The sequence below is a fragment of the Electrona antarctica genome (assembly GCF_951216825.1).
Source record: "Electrona antarctica genome assembly, chromosome: 17".
Lineage (NCBI taxonomy): Eukaryota > Metazoa > Chordata > Actinopteri > Myctophiformes > Myctophidae > Electrona > Electrona antarctica.
This window is the reverse complement of record NC_136798.1, coordinates 3,983,712-4,007,925: the sequence shown is the minus strand read 5'-3', so window position 1 is coordinate 4,007,925 and position 24,214 is coordinate 3,983,712. Positions and strand designations below refer to the sequence as shown.

General features: G+C 43.1%; 2 protein-coding genes and 1 long non-coding RNA gene across 3 annotated transcripts in view; all 3 read right to left on the bottom strand.

The window, feature by feature from the left end:
• The window catches only part of LOC306940570 (nesprin-2-like), a 161,129-nt gene extending 155,016 nt beyond the window's left edge, over positions 1-6,113 (bottom strand). Inside the window, exons 1-4 of the mRNA XM_079525668.1 lie at positions 5,805-6,113; positions 3,217-3,386; positions 2,123-2,519; positions 1,235-1,530 (exon numbers count right to left, since the gene is read on the bottom strand). Of these exons, the coding sequence (XP_079381794.1) occupies positions 1,235-1,530; positions 2,123-2,519; positions 3,217-3,386; positions 5,805-6,041 (1,100 nt within the window). The 5' untranslated portion in view covers positions 6,042-6,113. The remainder of the gene's footprint in view (positions 1-1,234; positions 1,531-2,122; positions 2,520-3,216; positions 3,387-5,804) is intronic.
• Positions 6,114-6,319: 206 nt separating this feature from the next.
• On the bottom strand, positions 6,320-7,337 carry LOC306940732. The gene is made up of 3 exons (XR_013792041.1): positions 7,313-7,337; positions 6,854-7,009; positions 6,320-6,533 (listed from the first exon to the last, which is right to left on the bottom strand). It is a non-coding gene; the product is annotated as an uncharacterized lncRNA (long non-coding RNA).
• Positions 7,338-7,868: 531 nt separating this feature from the next.
• On the bottom strand, positions 7,869-22,411 carry LOC306940569 (calmin-like; the record flags this gene model as incomplete). Its single annotated transcript, XM_079525667.1, has 11 exons — positions 22,282-22,411; positions 19,609-19,670; positions 16,451-16,546; positions 14,759-14,836; positions 14,571-14,663; positions 13,749-13,945; positions 13,430-13,629; positions 12,441-12,541; positions 10,492-10,629; positions 10,315-10,404; positions 7,869-8,024 (listed from the first exon to the last, which is right to left on the bottom strand). Exons 1-11 carry the CDS (start codon positions 22,334-22,336, stop codon positions 7,869-7,871), a joined length of 1,266 nt encoding a protein of 421 aa, XP_079381793.1. The 5' UTR covers positions 22,337-22,411.
• Between the last annotated feature and the right edge of the window lie 1,803 nt (positions 22,412-24,214).

Genomic DNA, 24,214 nt, shown 5'->3' with positions numbered 1-24,214 from the left:
CAACAGTGCATACAGGGAGGTCAGAACAACAGTGCATACAGGGAGATCATATTATTGACCAGAACAACAGTGCATACAGGGAGATCATATTATTGACTTAATGCAGAACAACAGTGCATACAGGGAGATCATATTATTGACTTAATGCAGAACAACAGTGCATACAGGGAGATCATATTATTGACTTAATGCAGAACAACAGTGCATACAGGGAGGTCAGAACAACAGTGCATACAGGGAGATCATATTATTGACTTAATGCAGAACAACAGTGCATACAGGGAGGTCAGAACAACAGTGCATACAGGGAGATCATATTATTGACTTAATGCAGAACAACAGTGCATACAGGGAGATCATATTATTGACTTAATGCAGAACAACAGTGCATACAGGGAGATCATATTATTGACTTAATGCAGAACAACAGTGCATACAGGGAGATCATATTATTGACTTAATGCAGAACAACAGTGCATACAGGGAGATCATATTATTGACTTAATGCAGAACAACAGTGCATACAGGGAGGTCATATTATTGACTTAATGCAGAACAACAGTGCATACAGGGAGGTCATATTATTGACTTAATGCAGAACAACAGTGCATACAGGGAGATCATATTATTGACTTAATGCAGAACAACAGTGCATACAGGGAGATCATATTATTGACTTAATGCAGAACAACAGTGCATACAGGGAGATCATATTATTGACTTAATGCAGAACAACAGTGCATACAGGGAGGTCATATTATTGACTTAATGCAGAACAACAGTGCATACAGGGAGGTCATATTATTGACTTAATGCAGAACAACAGTGCATACAGGGAGATCATATTATTGACTTAATGCAGAACAACAGTGCATACAGGGAGGTCATATTATTGACTTAATGCAGAACAACAGTGCATACAGGGAGGTCAGAACAACAGTGCATACAGGGAGATCAGAACAACAGTGCATACAGGGAGGTCAGAACAACAGTGCATACAGGGAGGTCAGAACAACAGTGCATACAGGGAGATCAGAACAACAGTGCATACAGGGAGGTCAGAACAACAGTGCATACAGGGAGGTCAGAACAACAGTGCATACAGGGAGGTCAGAACAACAGTGCATACAGGGAGATCAGAACAACAGTGCATACAGGGAGGTCAGAACAACAGTGCATACAGGGAGGTCAGAACAACAGTGCATACAGGGAGGTCATATTATTGACCCCTTACCTTTTCAGCCCTTCCTGCTGCAACAGGCCCTCAGCTTCCTGTTGGGGAGGGACCTGGGGTGGGATGGCGGCCCGCTCCGCTGCCCGCAGGGTTTCAGCTTCCTGTTGGGGAGGGACCTGGGGTGGGATGGCGGCCCGCTCCGCTGCCCGCAGGGTTTCCTGTTGGGGAGGGACCTGGGGTGACATGGCGGCCCGCTCCGCTGCCCGCAGGGTTTCCTGTTGGGGAGGGACCTGGGGTGGGATGGCGGCCCGCTCCGCTGCCCGCAGGGTTTCCACAACATCACCCCTGACGACCGCCTGGAAACGCACAGCCAGGAGAGCAGAGCAGTGAGCCTATCCAATTACTGTGGATTAGCACTCTACAGCTGCCACGCACCAGGGCTAAGAGGCACTCTACAGCTGCCACGCACTGGGGCTAAGAGGCGCCCGGGAGCAGCCAATCGCTCTACAGCTGCCACGCACCGGGGCTAAGAGGCGCCCGGGAGCAGCCAATCGCTCTACAGCTGCCACGCACCCAGGCTAAGAGGCGCCCGGGAGCAGCCAATCGCTCTTCTGGATTTGTTTAGTAACCGCAGAGGCTTAGGGAAAGGCCAAAAGCCAGGTTAAAGGGGATGTAGTTAAGTAAATATATAAGATAGGGACGATTATAAAACATACACTGATGGATTTGGGGGGGGAAAATAATCATCTTTTCGTTCTGATTGGAATGTTGACAGACAGACAGGCAGGCAGGCAGGCAGGCAGGCAGGCAGACCTTTATTATTCCCACAAGGGGAATCCAGTTGCCATACAGTAGCACGCAAATGGTTTTAACATACAGTAAAAGCAGTGTGCAGTGCTGCTGACAGATATGAACATGAAAAGCTGTCTTGTGATCCTCTCTCCATACCTGTTGCTGAGCGTGGCTCTGTGGGATGTGCGGCACACCACTGTGGACTGTCAGTCTCTGCTGACCCTGGGTCTGCACTAGGGGCTCCTGTTCATCACCTGTCAGCCTGTGCTGATCCTGGGTCTGCAGTAGGGGCTCCTGTTCATCACCTAGGTCCTTCCCAGGGAGCAGCTTCTGATTCAGCTTGTGATGGTCCTCATCAAGTGGCGGGAAATCGTTCACTTGATGAGTGGGGATTCTGACATGGAGTGGGCAGTCTGAGGCCTGCGGCAGCCCAGGGTTTATTGAGGGTGTGTGATCTTGATCTGGGCAGGCCGGGCTTGGTTTTGGTTGATAGTCTGTTGGTTGAGGGTCGGCTTGAGTGCCACTTCTGCTCGGCGGGGTGTTCTGCTGCCCCCTGCTGGGTCAACATATGTACAGCAACAGAGGGGAGGTCCAGCAAGCCAAACCATTCAATTACACAGTCATTTTTAAAAGAATTCTAAACTTTTTTTTTGGGGGGGGGGGAATCGGATGGGCACCCCACGTCGCTATTTTTTAAAGAATACAAGGGCACACAAACTGCTAAATTAGTAACATCATTTGCTGACATTTTCCAATCTTGTGACGCAAATTCTATTAATTTAATTTCACATCTCCACATAAAATAAATTAAATAATGTAAAAAGTTCAAATGTAATGGACAGTTTTAAGGGACCATTGATTTAATATCAAGTTAACCATTCCCATCAAAGCAAAACCCATCCAAAAAGAGAATACACATTTATATGTCAAGTATATACTTATGAACACATGACTAAATAGGCAGACAATGGGAGACATTATATTTACCGGTCCGGTATAGAATATAGAATGTTTAAACTTTTACAGTCAAATGTTGAATGTGTTCATCTACTGATCTATATTTCACTCAAGTTAGTGGTACATAATAGTTAATGGTGCATGTATGGATGTAAACCCAACAGAACTATTTAGATACATATAGGTATTATAATGATTTAAGGTGTATTTTCCTTTAAAGCTCTCAATAAAACATATGAGGTATGATTATGACTGTGTGGAATCAAGAACTTTGCACACTCTATTCATCTCACCTGTCCTGCTGAAGTTGCTGTGGTAACACAGAATGACTGGTGTCATTTGACTGCAGTGTCTCCTGCCTTCCACTTGACTCCCCCAGCTGAGATACTACAGCAGCACAGGTTTCCTGGTGGCTCTCCATGATACACGCAAGGGACGAACCACCATCAGTGGAGAGACATGCCTAGAAAGGTAAAGAATTGAATGATGCGAAGCCTGCGATAGCTATAGTTCAGGCAGACAACTCGTGAGCGCGCCACACCTGTAGGCTCTGTTTCTATAGATCCCCCTGCATGGGGGTCTTAATTCATTCCCTGTAATTCCATCTGGCTTATAATTTATAACTAAAATGTTAATGTTGCAGGGAACGAATATGGACAGAGCCCTGGCGCCAAACAATGCTTCATATATCTATGCTCATTGCTCAAATATATATTCTAAATTCATTCTAAGAGTTAATTGTCTGACTAAAAAGTACATAATGTTCTTCAAACTTGAGAAACAAGCGCCAAATGTCTAGATACTGCTGCTGCTGCATGTCGTGAAAATCCACCTGCTGAATCAATCTATTCCTAGAACTAAACAAGGAAGTGTCTCCTCTTCTCGTGACGTCGTTTCATTAAAAGGTGCATCGATTCAACGGTGCATCACTGCCCTCTTGTGGTTCAAAACATACCCTACAAACCCAGCTGACTGCCTGGCACAACTACTCTTGCTTATTACTAGAGGTCTAAGAGGTGTAATACGAGAATCCCTCGTGCTAAATATCAATCAATCACAATCAATATCAACAATTAGTACATCTACAAGACTGAGTTTCTTTCATATCCATTCGTAGTCTGCACTGCAGTCATCCATCAATCAACTGATCAACACATTCTTCACCTGATGTTTTTGCACATATTCAAAGTCGACCTGGTCAGCAGTATCACCATGCAGGGTGTTAGCATGCATTTCACAGTCCTCATGAGACAGGGGCGTCTTCCCTCTTCTTCTGATCTGGGACCACAAAAGTGGCACAAAGTTGGCCATTTCTGAGCGCACATCCTGGGCATGACATCACACACAGACACAGACACTCAACTTAAGCACTGTTCAAACCCCACATTTTGGGCAAGCATGTCATTATATAGGCGAAGATTAAATTAATAATGAATAAATGAATAATTCATTCATTCATTTATTCATTTATTAATTAGGCCTAATTCATAAATTCATTCACTATACATTAATAAAGCGAACATAGGCTACTGAAAACAAACAAATTAACAAGCAAGAAAGTTTAATTGTCCAAATCTGGATTTTTTTTTTACGATGTCTAAAAAAAGTTTTTTTAAATAATGGTTTGAAGACGATCAAAGACGATGTCAAAGACATCAAAAAAAAGATTTAAAAAAACGCATTTATCCAGTGATAAGCCCAAATTAAATTATTCGTCATGACAATATACAGTAACATTTATCAAGGTGTATCTATCTATTAATCAGGTTGGCCTACTGTAAATTACAGAAATTAATTTATGCTGTAGCCTATGGCCATCCAAATGAAGCATTAAAATGCAGAATCAAATGCCGATTTGCCACTGTAGTCTTTCAAATCTTATAACCACTTAGACCCTATAAACTAGTTGACCAGGATCCTCTAGGGCAGGGGTTCTCAACGTTTTTGGCCGGGGACCCCCGGAAATGCTTTGGCAACGTCTCGGGACCCCCGCCCCGCCCCCTCCCGACCCCCAATATAAATTGACTGCTACAATAACCTTAAACCATTTTGGGCGGGAACCCCTTTTGGTGTTTTAAGCATTATGTTATAATTTAGCTTTTTTTTAGCTTTTTTTTTTTGAAAATAATTTGGGGACCCCCTAAAATAATTTGGCGACCCCCCGAGGGGTCGCGACCCACGGGTTGAGAACCCCTGCTCTAGGGCTCTATAATTGCCCACCTCTTTTTCCCCCCCCTCTACACCAAATGTCTTTGCTGAAAATAGCCAATCAACAAGCTGTCATACCTCCCACTGCTTCGTGACTGAAACAGAGAGGAGCATCAAATCCTGCAGCCGAGTCTCCGAGCAGAAGGAGCTGAAAGCCTCCGCTGCTGCCAGAAACTCCTCCAGAACAGAGCTTTTCAGAGTCCGTAACGCTCTCTGCAAGCACAGAGACCATGCAGAGACTAACACGACAGCCCAGACGTGCAAAGACATGACTGGCAGCTTTGTTAAACAATAGCTCAGACAAAATTGTTCCCTCAGGTTATACTGCAAGTCAAGCTTTGCTCAACAGCAACATGGTAGCACTATTTAATGACTTGAGACATTATATAGTGATTTGTTAAATGTTAATTACTATTATCTGGACCCTTAAAAAGTAGGGACTGCTAAGTGGGCTAAGATTAACTTAATAATATAATAACCATGTATTCATGCCAATAAACCATTAACTATAGTCCCTCACTATTAAGTGCTACTGTAGCCTAAGGCGAAGCATCAAGCATGTATAAGCAGCAAAGAGCTTGCAGTGCTAAAGGACAACTTGCAGGCAAAAACTGAGTTTGGGTACAATTCTGAAAGTTCTGACATTTGTGGGAAATACAAGAGAATGTGTTACCTGTTTTCTCTTGGCTTGCCATTCTGAGATCTCTTTGTCACCGAACAGTATGATGGCTTCCTGAATGTGCTCCTGCAGCCCATATTTGGCCTTCTCCAGGCGGTTCTTGGCCACTGCCTGGGCTTTGGAATGAACATCGCTTCGGCCCAAAGCAGGTGGTAGTGGAGGTTTTTGGTTTCCACATTCCGTCTGCAGGAGGTTCTGTTGCCGCCTTAACCTGAGTTTCTGACTGTGCATCTGTGAGTGAGAAGAGGGTTCCTTTTTGTCTCTCGTACTTTTGAATAGATTAGGACTCTCGGCTTTGTCAAGTGGTTCTTGGACATGTGTAGACTGAGGTTGACTCAAACACTTTGATGTAGCTTCTTTTCGGTTTTGATCCGGAGGAGAAGGTGCTTGAGGTTCTGTCATTTTAGCCAAATGCTGAGGCTCTTCCTGGATTCCAGCATGGGGTAAGACCTTGAGTCTGGTTTTCTGAATATTCTTGTCCTGAGTATGGCTATAGTTTAGCTGCCCCTGTTTCTGAAATGAAGACTGAGGTTGACTTGGATCCTGGATTTGGTGTTGGACAGTCCCATTTGTCTGTCGTACATCCCCCGTGGAGGTCAGACCAGCGAGCGCTACCTTGGTGTCCGGCTCTGTCGGACACGTGGTTTTACTAGGAAGCTGATTACCAGGAGCTTCACAGACACGTTGACTAAATGCTAGGGAGCTGAGCAGTTCCATAATTTCCTGGGAAAGCAAACACACGTGATGAGACAAAGTTACTTTAGATGAAGGAGATATTTTGTTGTTTGATTTAGATTGTGGGATTATTGAGTGAGTTTTAAAGAAAAAAAGGTAGAGCCCACAATGTTTCAATCCTCATAGGATCTTCCCTATGAGGATCAAAACGTTGTCTACTCAATAAAGTGATAATAAGGCTCTACCCAAATGTTCGTTTTTTGGGCCTGTAATTAGGTACGATTATTGAGTGGGTTAAAAATGTATTATCATATGGTGTACTGCGGTCGACTAATTATACAGGGCTTGACGATTGAGCGTTAATTCACCTGGGACTGAGATACTGTCTGCGAGACCCTGTCTTGTATGGTAGAGGTACTGAGGGACGGCAGGGGACACTTCTGTACATTGTCCACAAGGGCCTGAAGGTCCTGGCCCTCAGCCACCACCTGGCCCTCCAGCTGCAAGCCACGAGAAATCAGCACCTGGAGAGAAGAATGCCCATACTTTACATTGACCATTATATTAGAAAACCAATAACACTCCATCAGCCTTCGTTTCCACATCAGAGACAAACTGCATGGGCTTGCCACAGCTTAACTTACAGTAGAAGGCAATGTTCAGCAGAACACAACATTTGTGTGACTCTTTATATGTTTAGCTGTTGCCAAAATACAATTATGATTTAGGTTCAGTACAGACTATAGAGTATGGATGGATGGATTGGCCCTGCTTTGACATGATTTATTAAAACAGTGAATGCCTGACTTGAGGAATTTGTTGCTCACTTTTATTCTGGTTTGCGGTCCTGAGTGTCCTGATGGTCCTGAGGGTCCTGAGTGTCCCTGCATGCGTTTCCTCTTGTTGAGGTTGTGGTAACTCTCCAGGGCCTCAGTGCCCCAGTGGGTGAGCTGTGCTAGGTGGCCCTCCAGCATGGACGACGCCTGATGGAGCTCCTTGCATGTCTTCTCCACTTCAGTGAGCTTATGGCATATCTAGGCAGAAGGAAATGTAGGAATGTAATCACATGAACCCCAGCGTTCATATTCTGGGCATATTATGTAAATAATATGCGAACATTTTGTGAAAACAAATATTAGAGAATATTCGGTGGGAAAAAAAGATATCGACTATACAAGCTCACCACATATCACAATGCGACATGTTGTTAGCTATTTTGGTGAATAATACATACATACATTTGGTGTAGAGAGGAAAAAAGTACAGTGCCCAATGGGAACCCTGGTAAATTGTTTAAGTGGTTTAGTTCTGCCTGTCCTTGGTTCATTGTACGTCGCCACCAGAAGCTGAGCGAGAAATCATCACAATCACCATCACCACTCTCTATTGTGACTTGTAGCTGTCACGCTCTGTGTTGCTGTTCAGGGCGCTGATCCTGGAGGGAGACGGGGGCTGTCTCTGAGGCATGCATGCACTGTTGTTCCCGCTCATGGGTTTGATACCCTCCAGTCCAGGGGTGCCCAGAAGGTAGATCGTGATCTACCAGTAGATTACAAAGGCTGTGCAGGTAGGTAGATCACATGACATGTGTCTAAGGAATATTTAATTTAAATAGTGGCATGATTGATTGACACCAAATAGGGCAGCTCAAACCCAGCAATATTTTGATTTCAAGGGTGTTGTTGTGTACAAAAACATTGGTAGCATTACAAATTAATTAAAAAAGTGCATTTGTCTTATATGTAATGCCAGCTCCGGTATTCCAAAGAATACATATTTAAACTATTTTCAGCAATGGTATAATAGTTGTTTTCGGTGGGTAGATCTTGTTGGTCATTTTGAAAGTAGCTCTCAAGTCAAAATAGTGTGGGCACCCTTGCTCTAGTCTAAAGGGAGTGCAACAATACTGTGCCTTCTGACTCATGGAAAGTATCTCCCCAGACTAGACAGCCCATCCTGTTGGTTGTGACTCGTGAGAGTGATTGCGTCCTGTTTTTGCATTACAGTAGCTGCAAAAGTCATTGCAATACTGTAGATCAAAATAAGTCAACCTAGAGGTATGCATAGTTGAGCCGCATGGCTGCAGCCCAAGTATGTTTTGACATGTCCATCACCCTCTGATGGACAAATCTTGTTTTTCTTTTCCAACAGTGCATTGTGTACTGTGGTTAACTTTGTTTCTTTTTTATAATCTCTACTTCCAGTTCCTTATCATGTATTTTTATTTACCCTTTATTTATCCAGAAACTCACATGTGAGTATATCTTTTTTTTTTTTTTTGGATTTTTTTTTTTGCGGCTTACGCCTTTTATTGTTTTTTGTTTTTTTTGAAGGGACAGACAGGAAACGGGAGAGAGATGGGGGAAGACATGCAGTAAAGGCCGTGTCGGGCTCGGGAGTCGAACCCGCGGCACACTGCGACTGGATTACCAGTCGGGTGCCCAGACGGTTACGCCACCGCCTGGGCCGTGAGTATATCTTTTAAAAGGAAGACCCGGTACCAGATTCCCACTGTACAAGTGACTAGTACAGTGACACTAAAGTGAAGGAGGCTGAAATGGCTTTGCACTAGCGCTTTGCACGGCTCAACAAATAACCATGCCACCTAATCAAATGTGACAAATGTTTCTGACCGAGGCTAAGTCATTGATTATTTTTAGCTTCAAATTGACATATTGGTCGTTCAGTTTGACCCACCAGTTTTGGAGACATGGCTTATAGAGTAATGTCTTGCAGAAAACAACGAGTTGAGAAAACAGGCTTGAAAGGTTCACTTCTGTGGACTCTAACATTACACCTATAGCTATATACATGTTTAAGCATATATTTCATATTTACATTTTTATTTCACAATTTCAGCTCTGACATTTATTTCAGACATGCTCTAGTATGTGAAGAGAGTCTGCCCATGCTATTAACTCATTTTGGGGAAAAAACTGTTGCAAAACTGTTTTTCTATCCTGAACGGTTAGTCTTGCCGCCATGACTGTCTCAATCTATCAAAAAGAGTCACAAATATAACAGAGCTTGTCTACAGCAGTGGTTCCCAAAGTGGGGTCCGGGGACCCCCAGGGGTACTTGAGGGAGTTCCAGGGGGGACCCAGCTAAATGATAATTTGTAACCAAATGGACCCTTATGGGTCTGTAACTCTGAGAGTGTACAAATGGAACCAAATATTTGGTTCCATTTGTACACTCTCAGAGTTAAATTAACAGTGGTTTTACAATATAAATTGGGGTCCCAGAGATAGAAATGCCATTAAATCGGGGATCTGTGGAATAATGCGTGTGAAACTGGTGGTCCATGAAATGTTTCGGAATCACTGCTGGAGCTGTAAAAATCCTCCCTTATCGGGGTCACTGGCATATGTTTTCAAATGGGGGGGTCCGTGGACTAATAAATGTTGATTTGGGGGTCCTTGACACGAAAAAGGTTTGGGTACCACTGGTCTACAGTATGTTTGTTCTCCCATGCTCCGTTTGGATCTAACTGGCTCTGGGATACGTTTGGGTTTTGAACCTGAGATCTAACTGGCTCTGGGATACGTTTGGGTTTTGAACCTGAGATTCTAACTGGCTCTGGGATACGTTTGGGTTTTGAACCTGAGATTCTAACTGGCTCTGGGATACGTTTGGGTTTTGAACCTGAGATTCTAACTGGCTCTGGGATACGTTTGGGTTTTGAACCTGAGATTCCTCCTGGCTCTGGGATACGTTTGGGTTTTGAACCTGAGATTCTAACTGGCTCTGGGATACGTTTGGGTTTTGAACCTGAGATTCCTCCCGAGGATTTGAAAGTGAGGAATGTCAAAGACTGTAGCAGCTGTACCTCTGGGAGTCTTTCAATGTCACATGCTTTAAACTCTGGAGATGAAAGGAGACAAGACAGGTCCACATCCATCATCTTCTTCTTCAGCAACTGATAGAAAGAAAAATCTAATCAATCAATCAATCAATCAATCAATCAATCAATCAATCAATCAATCAGTCAAACAACCCAACCAACCTGTATTCTCTCCCTGCACACGTTCAGTGGGACAGAGGACACCTCCAGAGGTTCTCTCAGCAGCCTGGTGGCCTCTTGCGTCAGTGCCAGGACCGTCTGGGGACTCACAGGTTCAGAGCTGGATTCAGATGACACGTCCTGAAAAACAAGTTGCTTCTTGAAAGACCTTCATGTGAGGCTAGGCTAGGACATCTTTTTGTAGACCGCAACCCGATGCCTGATGAAGGTTCGAGTGACCGAAACGTTGTATCTTTATTAACCAATACATTTGCGTGTGTGGGACTTCCCCCTGTTTTCTACTATTCATGTGTAGACTAACCGTGGGATCCTACAGAAGATTCCCAATAGATTTATTTGCAGTGGGTTTTGGATTGATTATGGATTATTATTGATTGACTATTATTGACTATTATTGACTATTATTGACTATTATTGACTATTGATTGACTATTATTATTGATTGTTTTGGATTGACCGGGGACATAACGGGTTCTTTTTGAAACCGGCTCCCAGAGTGGCAAACTTCGGAGACACTACTTTGTCGTCTCCGTGTGTACTTCTTAGGCTCAAACAGAAACACATGATCACCAAAAGCGAGAAGCTACTGTATATACTCAGATAAAGATGAAGATAAGCTCTGTAGTAAAACAAAGGCATGTGATATTCCCATTTTTATTTTTCCAACATGATATTCTCAAATGATACCACTTATATTTTTCATTTTTGAACCATGCACACGTGGTTCAAGAATGGTGTGCCTCGGGAGCAGTGTTGTTTTTGGCAGCACATTTTGGTTTTAGTTTTAGTCGTAGTCTCTTCAATAGTTTTCCTTTAGTTTCAGTCACATTTTAGTCGCCCGGAATGTTTTAGTGTTTAGTCTAGTTTTAGTCGACTAATTATCACAAGATTTTAGTCGACTAAATCTACAGTTGATTTAGTCGACTAAATGTATTTAGGCGGGCCTTGATGCCATCGTAATGGCCGTTTTTACACTTACTGAAAATAGCCGATCTACAAGCTCTCAACGCGTCGCGCTGCGACGCGTTGTGAGCTTGTAGATCGGCTATTTTCAGCATGCAACCAAGTGTTAAATTACTTATACTGGATCTCTTGTCCACTAGTCCCTTCCTAACATTTTAGTCTAGTTTTTATTTGTTGACGAAATCGTCAATATATTTAGTCTTAGTTTTAGTCATCATAGCTTAGTTTTCATTTAGTTTCCATTTAGTTTTCGTCAGTGGAAAAAGGTAGTCGACGAAACATTTTCGTCTTAGTTTTAGTCGACGAAAACAACACTGCTCGGGAGTCACTCTGGATAAGTGTCTGCTATCAGTGGTTCCCAAAAATGTTCATGTCAAGGACCCCCAAATTGACACTAATTAGCCCACGGACCCTCATTTGAAGAGATATGCCAGGGACCCCCATAAGAGAAGGTTTTTACGGCACTAGCAGTGATTTATTTCTCAACCCGTTTCATTTCAAGGACCCCCAGTTTGACATGCATATTAATCTAGTACAGACCCCCATTTAATGGCATTTCTATCTCTGGGACCCCAATTTATATTGTAAAATCAATGTAAATTTAACTCTGAGAGTATACAAATGGAACCAAATAGACCTGTTAGGGTCCATTTTTTTGCATTTGTACACTCTCAGAGTTAACAGACCCATAAGGGTCCATTTGGTTCCAAACTATCATTTAGCTGGGGACCCCCTGGAACTCCCTCAAGGACCCCTGGGGGTCCCCAGACCCCACATTGGGAACCACTGTGCTACATGTCTAAATTATAAAATGCAGGACTCCTTATACACTGTATGGACAATGCGACCTAATTTAACGTGACACCACAACTTGCACGAAAAACAAAGTGTCTCTTTTTAACCTGTCAATTTTATAAAAGAAAACAAACCATATTAAATTAGACCCAGTAGAACAGTTGTGCACTAACCTGCAAATGGTTATCAGGAGATGGCCTGTCATTGGAGTATTGCAGGAACTGGGCCACATAGATCATTATGGACTTTTCATCTGGGCGTTTCACATCAACATCTGCGATGCAGAATGTTTGACAATACATTCATCGTTATTGGCTCAATGGTCCTGTTAGAGTCCATTTGGTTCCATTTGTACACTCTCAGAGTTACAGACCCATAAGGGTCGATTTGGTTCCAAACTATCATTTAGCTGGGGACCCCCTGGAACTCCAGGGGGGGGGTGTTCCACTTTGGGAACCACTGTATTAAACAACAATACAGAACCTGAACCCCTCTTGTCTTTGTAAATATTTCACACACTGTCTTAATTTAGACATCAAGCTCACATCAACAGGGTCTCAAGATCAAAATAATGTCTTCTTGCTCAAAGTCTAAAAGGTAGATAAATATCTGTAAGTTTGCAATGCTATACTTGGTAGTGCCATGGTACCATATCGAAATGTTGACTTCAGGAAATGTTTATGTATGATATGGCCCAATAAGCTGTGAAGACATGAATATCTTTACTATATTATGCACATGAAAGGCTTCTACATCTACAGTATGCAATTGTACTACACAGAGTGCCTAAAACACCTTCAATATAACTTTGAATACACAAATAAACCAGTAGGGAAACACTGATCATTAAACCTGGAGGAGAACATCACACCATCCATGTGTGCTGGTCTTTCTACAGTATTATCCCTATCTTGCCTTCTGTATCTAGAAGTCAGTCAGCTGTGTCTGAGGTGCCGTATTCTGCGGTACCCGCACAAGTACAAGTACTTAGCCGACCTTTCTGCGTTTTGGCAACTTTTGGGGGACATAACCGGTTCTTTTTGAAACCGGCTCCCAGAGTGGCAAACTTCGGAGACACTACTTTGTCGTCTCCGTGTGTACTTCTTACACTCAAACAGAAACACATGATCACCAAAAGCGAGAAGCTACTGTATATACTCACCCTGGGGTTCCAGCAGTCTGGGGATGTGGAGCTCCTTTTCAGCCAGACGGAAGGCCTCCTCCAGGTTGTGCTTGTTGCTTCTGGTCTGGGCCAAGGACAGGTCAACCAGGTCCGGTCTGAGAGAACACAGGATGGCCAAGAAGGCCTCCCCACTGCGCCAGCTTGACTTGAAGTCCTTCACACTGACAGAACAGCCAGCCCTATACAGAGAGAGAGAGACAGAGACAGAAATGAGTAGGAAATAATATGTAATAATGTGACATGATTTTAAGAATTTGCATGGTCATATTTCTATGTGTTTATCAGACAATGTATATACCTTTGGCATTGGTCTTTGACCCACATCAGTAAGACCTTCTTTGCCGTATGGAGGCGTGATGTCCCACCTCGTGGGGTGGGACTGTCTGGAGCAACGCGACCAAGCATGGGGCTACTAGAGACAGAGTCCACACTGGACAGAGAGTCAATGGAGGAGTGATGGGGACGGACGGACAGGGTGCTGGTCAGAACTTCAATCTAAAACACAGAAACACATATTCAGAGCACGGCTCTAGCTCATTGAGTGTGCCGTGATAGATACAGCAGTAACAAAAAGTTTTGTTTTCAAGTCAAATGGATATGCGTTGATAGAATAATGTTTTCTGGGTGCTGGTCTGCTGGATGCTTTCCAAATTAATCAGGATTTTAACCCATTCTGAACGGGAACCCTGGCTTTTGGTGTTTTAAGAATTATGTTATACTTTAGCTATTGAAAAATAGCAGATCTACAAGCTCGTAGCGCGGCACCGAGTGCCGCGCTACGAGCTTGTAGATCTGCTATTTTTGAAAAATCGTGAAAATGTGTTGCAAATCTTTGAATATATATTCTTTCAGAGCGAACGTTTTTAACTCAAATCTTTGCTTCTGGGGGGTCCCTGGAACAACATATTTTCAGATGGGGGTCGGCGGCCAATTACATATAATTTTGGGGGTCCTTAACATGAAAATGTTTGAGAACGACTGACATAGAAACATGGGTTTTTCAGAAAACTGTCAGGATTTGAAGACATTTGTAGAATCGTCCTCGCAGGTCTAAATGGGTTAAGATACTGCCAGGAATCTAAACAAAGACCAAACCTCTCGTAGGCCAACGTATACTCACGCGGCAGTGCAGAATAATGGTCCAGATGAGACCAAGGATTATGGAGGGTCGCCCGTCAACAATATCAGATATGTTGATGTTAACAAGTTTGATCTGCCAATAACAGCAAAAAAGTCAAAAACAAAAATACACCAAACATTTAAATACTGCATAGTTGCATGTTTGTTGTTGTACGGGCGGAAACGTACCGACTTGTTCCTGAGAAAATTAAGTGCTGTCTCAATGTTGCACCTCTTCTGGAAAAGACTGCGGCCCTTTTCTCTTTTCTGGGGAGAGAATTTGTGTATCAGAATTCTCCTTCAACTGTTTCATGTCAAACGTTTGACTCTCTGCTAGAACCCTGATGAATTTGTGTATCAGCATTCTCCTTCAACTGTTTCATGTCAAATGTTTGACTCTCTGCTAGAACCCTGATGAATTTGTGTATCAGCATTCTCCTTCAACTGATTCATGTCAAACGTTTGACTCTCTGCTATAACCCTGATGAATTTGTGTATCAGCATTCTCCTTCAACTGTTTCATGTCAAACGTTTGACTCTCTGCTATAACCCTGATGAATTTGTGTATCAGCATTCTCCTTCAACTGTTTCATGTCAAACGTTTGACTCTCTGCTATAACCCTGATGAATTTGTGTATCAGCATTCTCCTTCAACTGTTTCATCTCAAACGTTTGACTCTCTGCTATAACCCTGATGAATTTGTGTGTCAGCATTCTCCTTCAACTGTTTCATGTCAAACGTTTGACTCTCTGCTATAACCCTGATGAATTTGTGTGTCAGCATTCTCCTTCAACTGTTTCATGTCAAACGTTTGACTCTCTGCTATAACCCTGATGAATTTGTGTGTCAGCATTCTCCTTCAACTGTTTCATGTCAAACGTTTGACTCTCTGCTATAACCCTGATGAATTTGTGTGTCAGCATTCTCCTTCAACTGTTTCATGTCAAACGTTTGACTCTCTGCTATAACCCTGATGAATTTGTGTGTCAGCATTCTCCTTCAACTGTTTCATGTCAAACGTTTGACTCTCTGCTATAACCCTGATGAATTTGTGTGTCAGCATTCTCCTTCAACTGTTTCATGTCAAACGTTTGACTCTCTGCTATAACCCTGATGAATTTGTGTGTCAGCATTCTCCTTCAACTGTTTCATGTCAAACGTTTGACTCTCTGCTATAACCCTGATGAATTTGTGTGTCAGCATTCTCCTTCAACTGTTTCATGTCAAACGTTTGACTCTCTGCTATAACCCTGATGAATTTGTGTGTCAGCATTCTCCTTCAACTGTTTCATGTCAAACGTTTGACTCTCTGCTATAACCCTGATGAATTTGTGTATCAGCATTCTCCTTCAACTGTTTCATGTCAAACGTTTGACTCTCTGCTAGAACCCTGATGAATTTGTGTATCAGCATTCTCCTTCAACTGTTTCATGTCAAACGTTTGACTCTCTGCTAGAACCCTGATGAATTTGTGTATCAGCATTCTCCTTCAACTGTTTCATGTCAAACGTTTGACTCTCTGCTAGAACCCTGATGTCAAGTTTAAACCTAGTTAGACCATTACAATATTCTTACATCCAGTTTAATAAACCATGAGCACAGCAGGAGATCTAGCATAATCCTTTAAGAGAAATGTTTCTGGAAATGTTTTTTTTTATATATAATTTTGGAACAATAATGCTGTATAAAGACCCATACTGGTGGTCTAGGACCAGGTAGCATGCACATCCCACTGACTGTAACTGCATTACTGCTGTGCTGACCATTTTGTCCAAAGCATACCATGGTGCGTTAGATGTTTGACAAAGTCATTATATTGTATACGATTCCCAGGTGCGATACTGGTTACCTGCCTACATGAATGCACCAACTGAACTCACCATACACTGTCCACTCATCACCTCCAGGAGGTCAAGCAGCCTTGCCCCATCTTTGATGTCAGAGAACAGGTCTGACACCGCGCTGGGAGGGCATCTCTGTGACAGACACATAAAACAATCAACCTCCATTATTGGTGAAACAAAGCAATGGCACCACCTGCTGTTTCCATGGATAGTCGAACAGGTGGAGGGCTCGCAACTCGTATATAATGCTCCCATAAATTAATTTTTTTTTAAGATATTTTTTTTAAGATATTTTTTTGCGGCTTACGCCTTTTATTGGTTTTTGAAGGGACAGACAGTAGGCTGACAGGAAACGGGAGAGAGATGGGGGAAGACATGCAGTAAAGGCCGTGTCGGGCTCGGGAGTCGAACCCGCGGCACACTGCGACTGGATTACCAGTCGGGTGCCCAGACGGTTACGCCACCGCCTGGGCCATTCTTCATAAATTTAACTCCCGTACGTCACAGTTTTGGTTTTGACACCAAGGAACGGGTGTGTCAAATATTTCACAGCCGGGTCACAGCGGGTGAACAGCTGGGACAAAAGTACTACATAATCATCTATCTGTAATATGCAACATGTATGTGTGTGTACGTGTCTATGTGTGTACGTACACGTGTAATTCGAGAAGCGTTCGCCCACAGACTTCAAATTTGACAAATGTGGCGTTCCACACCACCACACGGGGTGCAGTTGCCCGGCCTTGAGTTGGTCGGATACACTGTTGTCCAGACCTGCCACAAAAGGCTCTGCCAGTGAACCTAATGAGCCTATAAGTCCCCGCACCTGTAGAATTCCCAGCCTCTGTCTCAGCCAATTGAATGCCTAGGCAACCCCACACCCGCCATGCATTTGATTGACCAGTCCATTTTTCACAGTCAGTTTGCACTCTTCAGACACAGGCAGACAGACAGAGATACAGAGATCTCCATTATATGGGCATAAAAGGGATACAGACAGATGGTTGAAACGGGTGCTATGACAACGGGTATTGCTTACTTGCATCGTTCCCAAGTAGGCCGGTGGGCGACGACAGGCACAGATCTAGTTTCATCAATGCTCAAAAGGTACGTAGAAGTACATTGGAGTGGGGGGGGGGGTCACAGAGGGTAAAAACCTTTCTGTGACCTACCACGTAGTTGATAAATAAACTGTCCACTAGTGCAGCACATGGGATGACGTCGTCTTCACAACAAACACTCGAGTGTTGGTACAAGGAGGACAAAGCCATTTATTTTCTAGACACAGAGGGAGTGTTTTCCTGCAGACGGTCGGCTGCCACTGGACTGATGTCACTTTATCACATGGGGGGCGAGAGTGCACGGAGTCGAGGGCAGAGCCGTGTGGATGTTATGTGGGCTTTACAGAGAGGTGTCGGCGGGGTGTCTGATTACAGTGCTGACCAGAACGCTGCTGGAGCCAGCAGCGACTAAATATACACCCCAGCAACATATCACAAGCAGCTCAGGGACTGTGGCCAATTAGAGCTTGGGTTCGGTGGTCCTCTCTCCATCACACACAGCGCTGCAGGGAGGCTAATGAGTCAGCGGGTCACATTCTAAAATGAGTTCAGCGATCAGAGGATATCATTGACGGGCCCATGCAGCACAGCATGATGCCATGCATGACGGGCCCATGCAGCACAGCATGATGCCATGCATGACGGGCCCATGCAGCACAGCATGATGCCATGCATGTCATTCTGGACCACCTTACGACACACGCACATTGTAATTGGACCACTTTTACGACACACGCACATTGTAATTGGACCACTTTACGACACACGCACATTGTAATTGGACCACTTTACGACACACGCACATTGTAATTGGACCACTTTACGACACTCGCACATTGTAATTGGACCACTTTACGACACACGCACATTGTAATTGGACCACTTTACGACACACGCACATTGTAATTGGACCACTTTACGACACTCGCACATTGTAATTGGACCACTTTTACGACACACGCACATTGTAATTGGACCACTTTTACGACACACGCACATTGTAATTGGACCACTTTACGACACACGCACATTGTAATTGGACCACTTTACGACACACGCACATTGTAATTGGACCACTTTTACGACACACGCACATTGTAATTGGACCACTTTACGACACACGCACATTGTAATTGTATTATACCTCTTCCGCGCAGCAATTTTAGACAGATTGTATTCATTTCAAAATAGAGCGGCAAAAGTGAGCGGCAAATCGAGTGGGAAAGTGAGTGGCAAAGTGATTTTAACGTCGTTTAATGCAATAAGATAGGACTTTTTGGATGTATCAGCAAGGCCAGAAAGTTTAGTTTTTGCCACTCAGTAGGTGTTCCTGCATAAACTTCCAGGTATGATGATGATGTCACGTGCATAGCCTCTATTCAGAAGCTTTGAAGTTGAGGAAATATGAATAAAAGCAGCCATATTCTTGCAGCTTTTATCTTGGGGCTTCATTCTCCATACAATAAAACTCATTACGTTAAATAATACATTCATCTGAGTTGCTTTCTTCTAGTTATGTGTCCTGCTACTGTGATGTACAGTACCGGCCTTGTCTGAATCTGGCTTGAGGTGCAGTGGAAATCCCTTCCTGATTTTGCATCAACAGCCACGGATGGTCTGTGGCAAATCGTATTTTCTACAGACCATCCGTGGCTGTTGATGCTTCTGAGCAGACTTGAGTTTGTGTGTATATCTAATGTAATTCACGTACAAAGAATAATGATGAATCCGACTACGTTCGTGGAAACTGTCGTATACTGTATGTCCCTTAGTATTTAAAGTATTTGCATAAAAAACGACTCATCGTGAATGAGTCATGCCTGAATAACTCCATATCTGAAAGTCGATATGAAATCACAATGATGTTGACATAACCATGGCTTCCGATATCAATGTGAAAGCCATGGAATTTAAGACCCTGTCTTATTTTAAAATACAATTTATTTAATTGTATATATCGTATAATTGTTCAGCGGTTATCCTTCTTTTATCCTTCTACGCATGCATCACATATTTTGTATGGTATCAAAATGAGTGCTGTGCATGACATCGTTTTCCAGGCATACAGTACAGTACAGTACAGTACAGTACAGTACAGTACAGTACAGTACAGTACAGTACAGTACAGCGTACCTTAGAGAGCTGAGCATTAATCCAGTTGGTGAATGTTCTCTTCTGAATCTGTTCTTGCTCCACTGTGAAGACAGAAATAATACATGCTGTTTTAAATAATAACATTGAATTCTCTTTTCTGATCTAAAAACTGTAGGCTCAAGCTAATCCTTCTATTCAAAGAACTGTGAAGGCTTTGGCCTGTAATTAGCTGCCTGTTGGTCAAAACTAGCACATCTATAACAACATTGTGATCTTGTGACCTTGTGATACATTTTTGAGTGGTGCAACCACTCCAAGGAACAGCAATGTCCGTGTCCGTGTGACACCTATGTGACTCGTGTTAACCAATGTTTGTGTGTGACTCATGTGTGACTCATGAGTACCAGTAGGGGCGCTGTAGTGCCAGAAACAGAGAGAGAGAAATAGTGCTGCACTGTTGCCTGCTAATGAGAGCGAGAGAGGGGGGGTAAGGGGGGGAGTTGCACCACTCAGTTCACACGGGTGTGATTTTTTATCCACAATGCACAACCAAGTATAAATCAGGCATTGGTGTACAGAATGTATCTAGCTTGCTTGATTGAACCTGGTGTACAGAATGTGTCTAGCTTGCTTGATTGAACCTGGTGTACAGAATGTATCTAGCTTGCTTGATTGAACCTGGTGTACAGAATGTGTCTAGCTTGCTTGATTGAACCTGGTGTACAGAATGTATCTAGCTTGCTTGATTGAACCTGGTGTACAGAATGTATCTAGCTTGCTTGATTGAACCTGGTGTACAGAATGTATCTAGCTTGCTTGATTGAACCTGGTGTACAGAATGTATCTAGCTTGCTTGCTTGAACCTGGTGTACAGAATGTATCTAGCTTGCTTGATTGAACCAGGTGTACAGAATGTGTCTAGCTTGCTTGATTGAACCTGGTGTACAGAATGTGTCTAGCTTGCTTGATTGAACCTGCTGCCATTTATCCTGATTTCATGACACAACTCAGAGTTACTGTCCTTTATTGTGCAAGTCTTTCTTTATAATTACATAAGTGAGTGATATTGTAATGGAATGAGGTTGTATTTATATCACTCTACATTATTTGTTCTCTAGAGGCTGTAGAAATTGTGTCTCAACTTGCACATCTCTAGACCTATACTGTAAGAGTATTGTTCACGTCGGTATAGCTCCATGCCCCATTCTATCCATCCTTTTCAAAGTGGTAAATGGTGCATTTATATAGCGCCTTTATCCAAGGCGCTTTACATAGATTGTGCATTACATTCACCCATTCACACACACATTCATACACCGATTGCAGCGGAAGCCATGCAAGGTACCAACCAGCACATCGGGAGCAATTTGGGGTTCAGTGTCTTGCCCAAGGACACTTCGACATGTAGACAGGAGGAGCCGGGATTCGAACCGCCGACCCATGGATCATTGGGCGACCTGCTCTACCTCTTGAGCCACAGTGGCTCATGCAGGGCTCATTCAGTTCAGTTAAGGCTGCAATCCCAAACTTATTTTAAGGTATAAGACATTATTTTAACCAATTTGTATCGTAAATGTTAATACAATATAAGTAGCACTTCAAATTTAGACTCTAGTGTCAGGTGAAACACCTATACTGGCGGACAAGTAGTTGATTGACTGATTGATTGATTGATTGATTGATTGATTGATTGATTATTTTATTGTCATGCCCTCCACACAAAGTGCCTCATGGGTTGATAAGACACCATGTTATAACTTATGCTTGCAACATGTTTATATAATACTAATACATTGAATTACAGCTCAGAGTGTTCTGTCTTCTCTCCCAAGCTTGACAAATAAAATTAGTGCTTTCTGAAGCTCAGACAAGTGCAATAATGTATCTCACAATATCTCCCCTGTCTAAGCGGGGACTGCCTGTAGCTGTAGAAATTCAAATCCCATGGAATCACATAATGGTTAAATGGACTTCAGTTGTATTACAGCAACCACGTACAGCACAGTAACTGTAATGTCTCCACTTAATTCAATTCTGGCTGGAGACCTGTGTTGAAAACTCCCTAGTGTCATAATGTCATAACAACCGCTACAGCCATGAAGCAAACATCTAAATACAACCTCCCTGTCACTAATGAAATGCTGTCCTAATGCACGGGGACAGGTCTGTCTACTGTAAATACAACCTCCCTGTCACTAATTAAATACTGTCCTAATGCACGGGGACAGGTCTGTCTACTGTAAATACAACCTCCCTGTCACTAATTAAATACTGTCCTAATGCACGGGGACAGGTCTGTCTACTGTAAATACAGCCTCCCTGTCACTAATGGAATACTGTCCTAATGCACGGGGACAGGTCTGTCTACTGTAAATACAACCTCCCTGTCACTAATTAAATGCTGTCCTAATGCACGGGGACAGGTCTGTCTACTGTAAATACAACCTCCCTGTCACTAATTAAATACTGTCCTAATGCACGGGGACAGGTCTGTCTACTGTAAATACAACCTCCCTGTCACTAATTAAATACTGTCCTAATGCACGGGGACAGGTCTGTCTACTGTAAATACAGCCTCCCTGTCACTAATGGAATACTGTCCTAATGCACGGGGACAGGTCTGTCTACTGTAAATACAACCTCCCTGTCACTAATGAAATGCTGTCCTAAATGCACAGGGACAGGTCTGTCTACTGTATGTTGGCTACTCACCAACAGTAGATGAGCGAGGAATCTCTGACTCCCGTATAGGTGTTTGAACCTCCATGCTTTTATCCAATAATGAGCCACCCAGGTCACATTGTGAGTGGAGAGAGAAGTGTCCCCTGCATGCTACAGGGAGTCGCTCTCTCTCTCTCTCTCTCTCTCTCTCTCTCCCCCCACTGGCCACTGATCCCCAACAACCCAAAGTAGAAAGACCTCTTCCTGGGCTAATATAGGAAGGCTCCAGCCTGGGAGATTTGCCAAGGTGTAATAGGTACGGTACAGTACAAGACAGGATGGCTTGTTGACAGTCACACACACGCACGCACGCACGCACACACGCACGCACGCACGCACGCACGCACGCACGCACGCACGCACACACGCACGCACGCACGCACGCACGCACGCACAGGTGGCATTTCGACAGCTCAGGGGCAGTAGACTACTAGACTACTTTGTTTTCACCTCACCGGAACAGAGTGCCTTGGATCCTCTTCTTTAATGCTATGATTTAACCTCGCCAACGAGCACCTGTATTCAGTTCAACAAACAAAGGACCACGGCAGCGCTCCCTCCCTCTATTCCACTACTAGACATACTCTGAGCTTCTATTGCCAAAACAATGTTAATCTTCAATAATTCTCACTTATATATATATATCTTTTGTAGAACTTGAGCTAAATTATTATTATTATTAGTTATTTGTTGTTTAATAAAACAATTTAAATACACTTTACACATTGTATATCGTGCTGTAATTATTAAACCTGATGTCAGGTTGGATCAGGTTTTATTTTGCTACCTGTAATATTCTTTAATAATCATGCTGGGAAAAATCTAAACATTCACTGTTTGTATCAACACCACAAACAGTGAATGTTTGTGGTAGACTATGTGGTAGACATAGACTGGTGGTAGACATAGACTATGTTTATATAAATATATAATATATAAACATAGTCGAGGGAAAGTCAGTGTTGGTATTTGGTGTAGTTGATGTATTAGACGTCTGTTGGCAAAATACCTAAAAGGTTAGTTTAAAACAAAGCACAGAGTCACAATGACTCATGTTCAGTACATACATTACATCTGTGTACTGTAACCATGGCGTCTGTTTGTTGGGGCAGAAACACCAGAGCTTTACACAGTCTGAGAAGACCACACCTCCACCCGGTTCAACTAGGAAAAGCCTAAACATAACATTTCAAGTTATACATGATGTTCAAGTTATTGATGTTGTGAAAAGGGAAAGATTGTGCGATCTTGCTCACATTATAATGATTCATTAACCACTTATACTTTGTTGACCGGGGTGTCTCATGTCCATTCATTTTTTCCCCTCTGCACCAAATCTCTGCCTATTTTCAGCAAATGTTCGAGTGGTTAATAATAGTTTGGCAATATGAGGATATGTGTTGAAATTATAGTTTTTGCTATACATCTGTATTCTGTTATCCAACACTAGAGCATGATGTTAGTCACTGAAAACTATAACTATATAATATTTAAAGTTGTTAAAGTACATGCTTGCATGCATACATTCATGTATGCACAACAATCACAGACGGACACAGAGAGCAAGGTACACAGAGAGGCCACGCACCTACTGTACTGTAAATGGTGCATTTATATAGTGCCTTTATTCAAGGCACTTTACATAGATTATGCATTACATTCACCCAGTTCACACACACATTCATACACCGATGGCAGCGGAAACTATGCAAGCAGCACATCAGGAGCAATTCGGGGTTCAGAGTCTTGCTCAAGGACACTTCGACACAAACTCTGGGGGAGCCCAGGTTCGAACTGGCAACCTTGCGGTTACCATCCAGCCACTCTACCCCTGAGCGTACAGGAGAGAGACGTTTATGAACAGTTAACTACATAAACCCAATTGCCCAATTCTGGGCATGTCATCACAGGAAAACATTCAGCG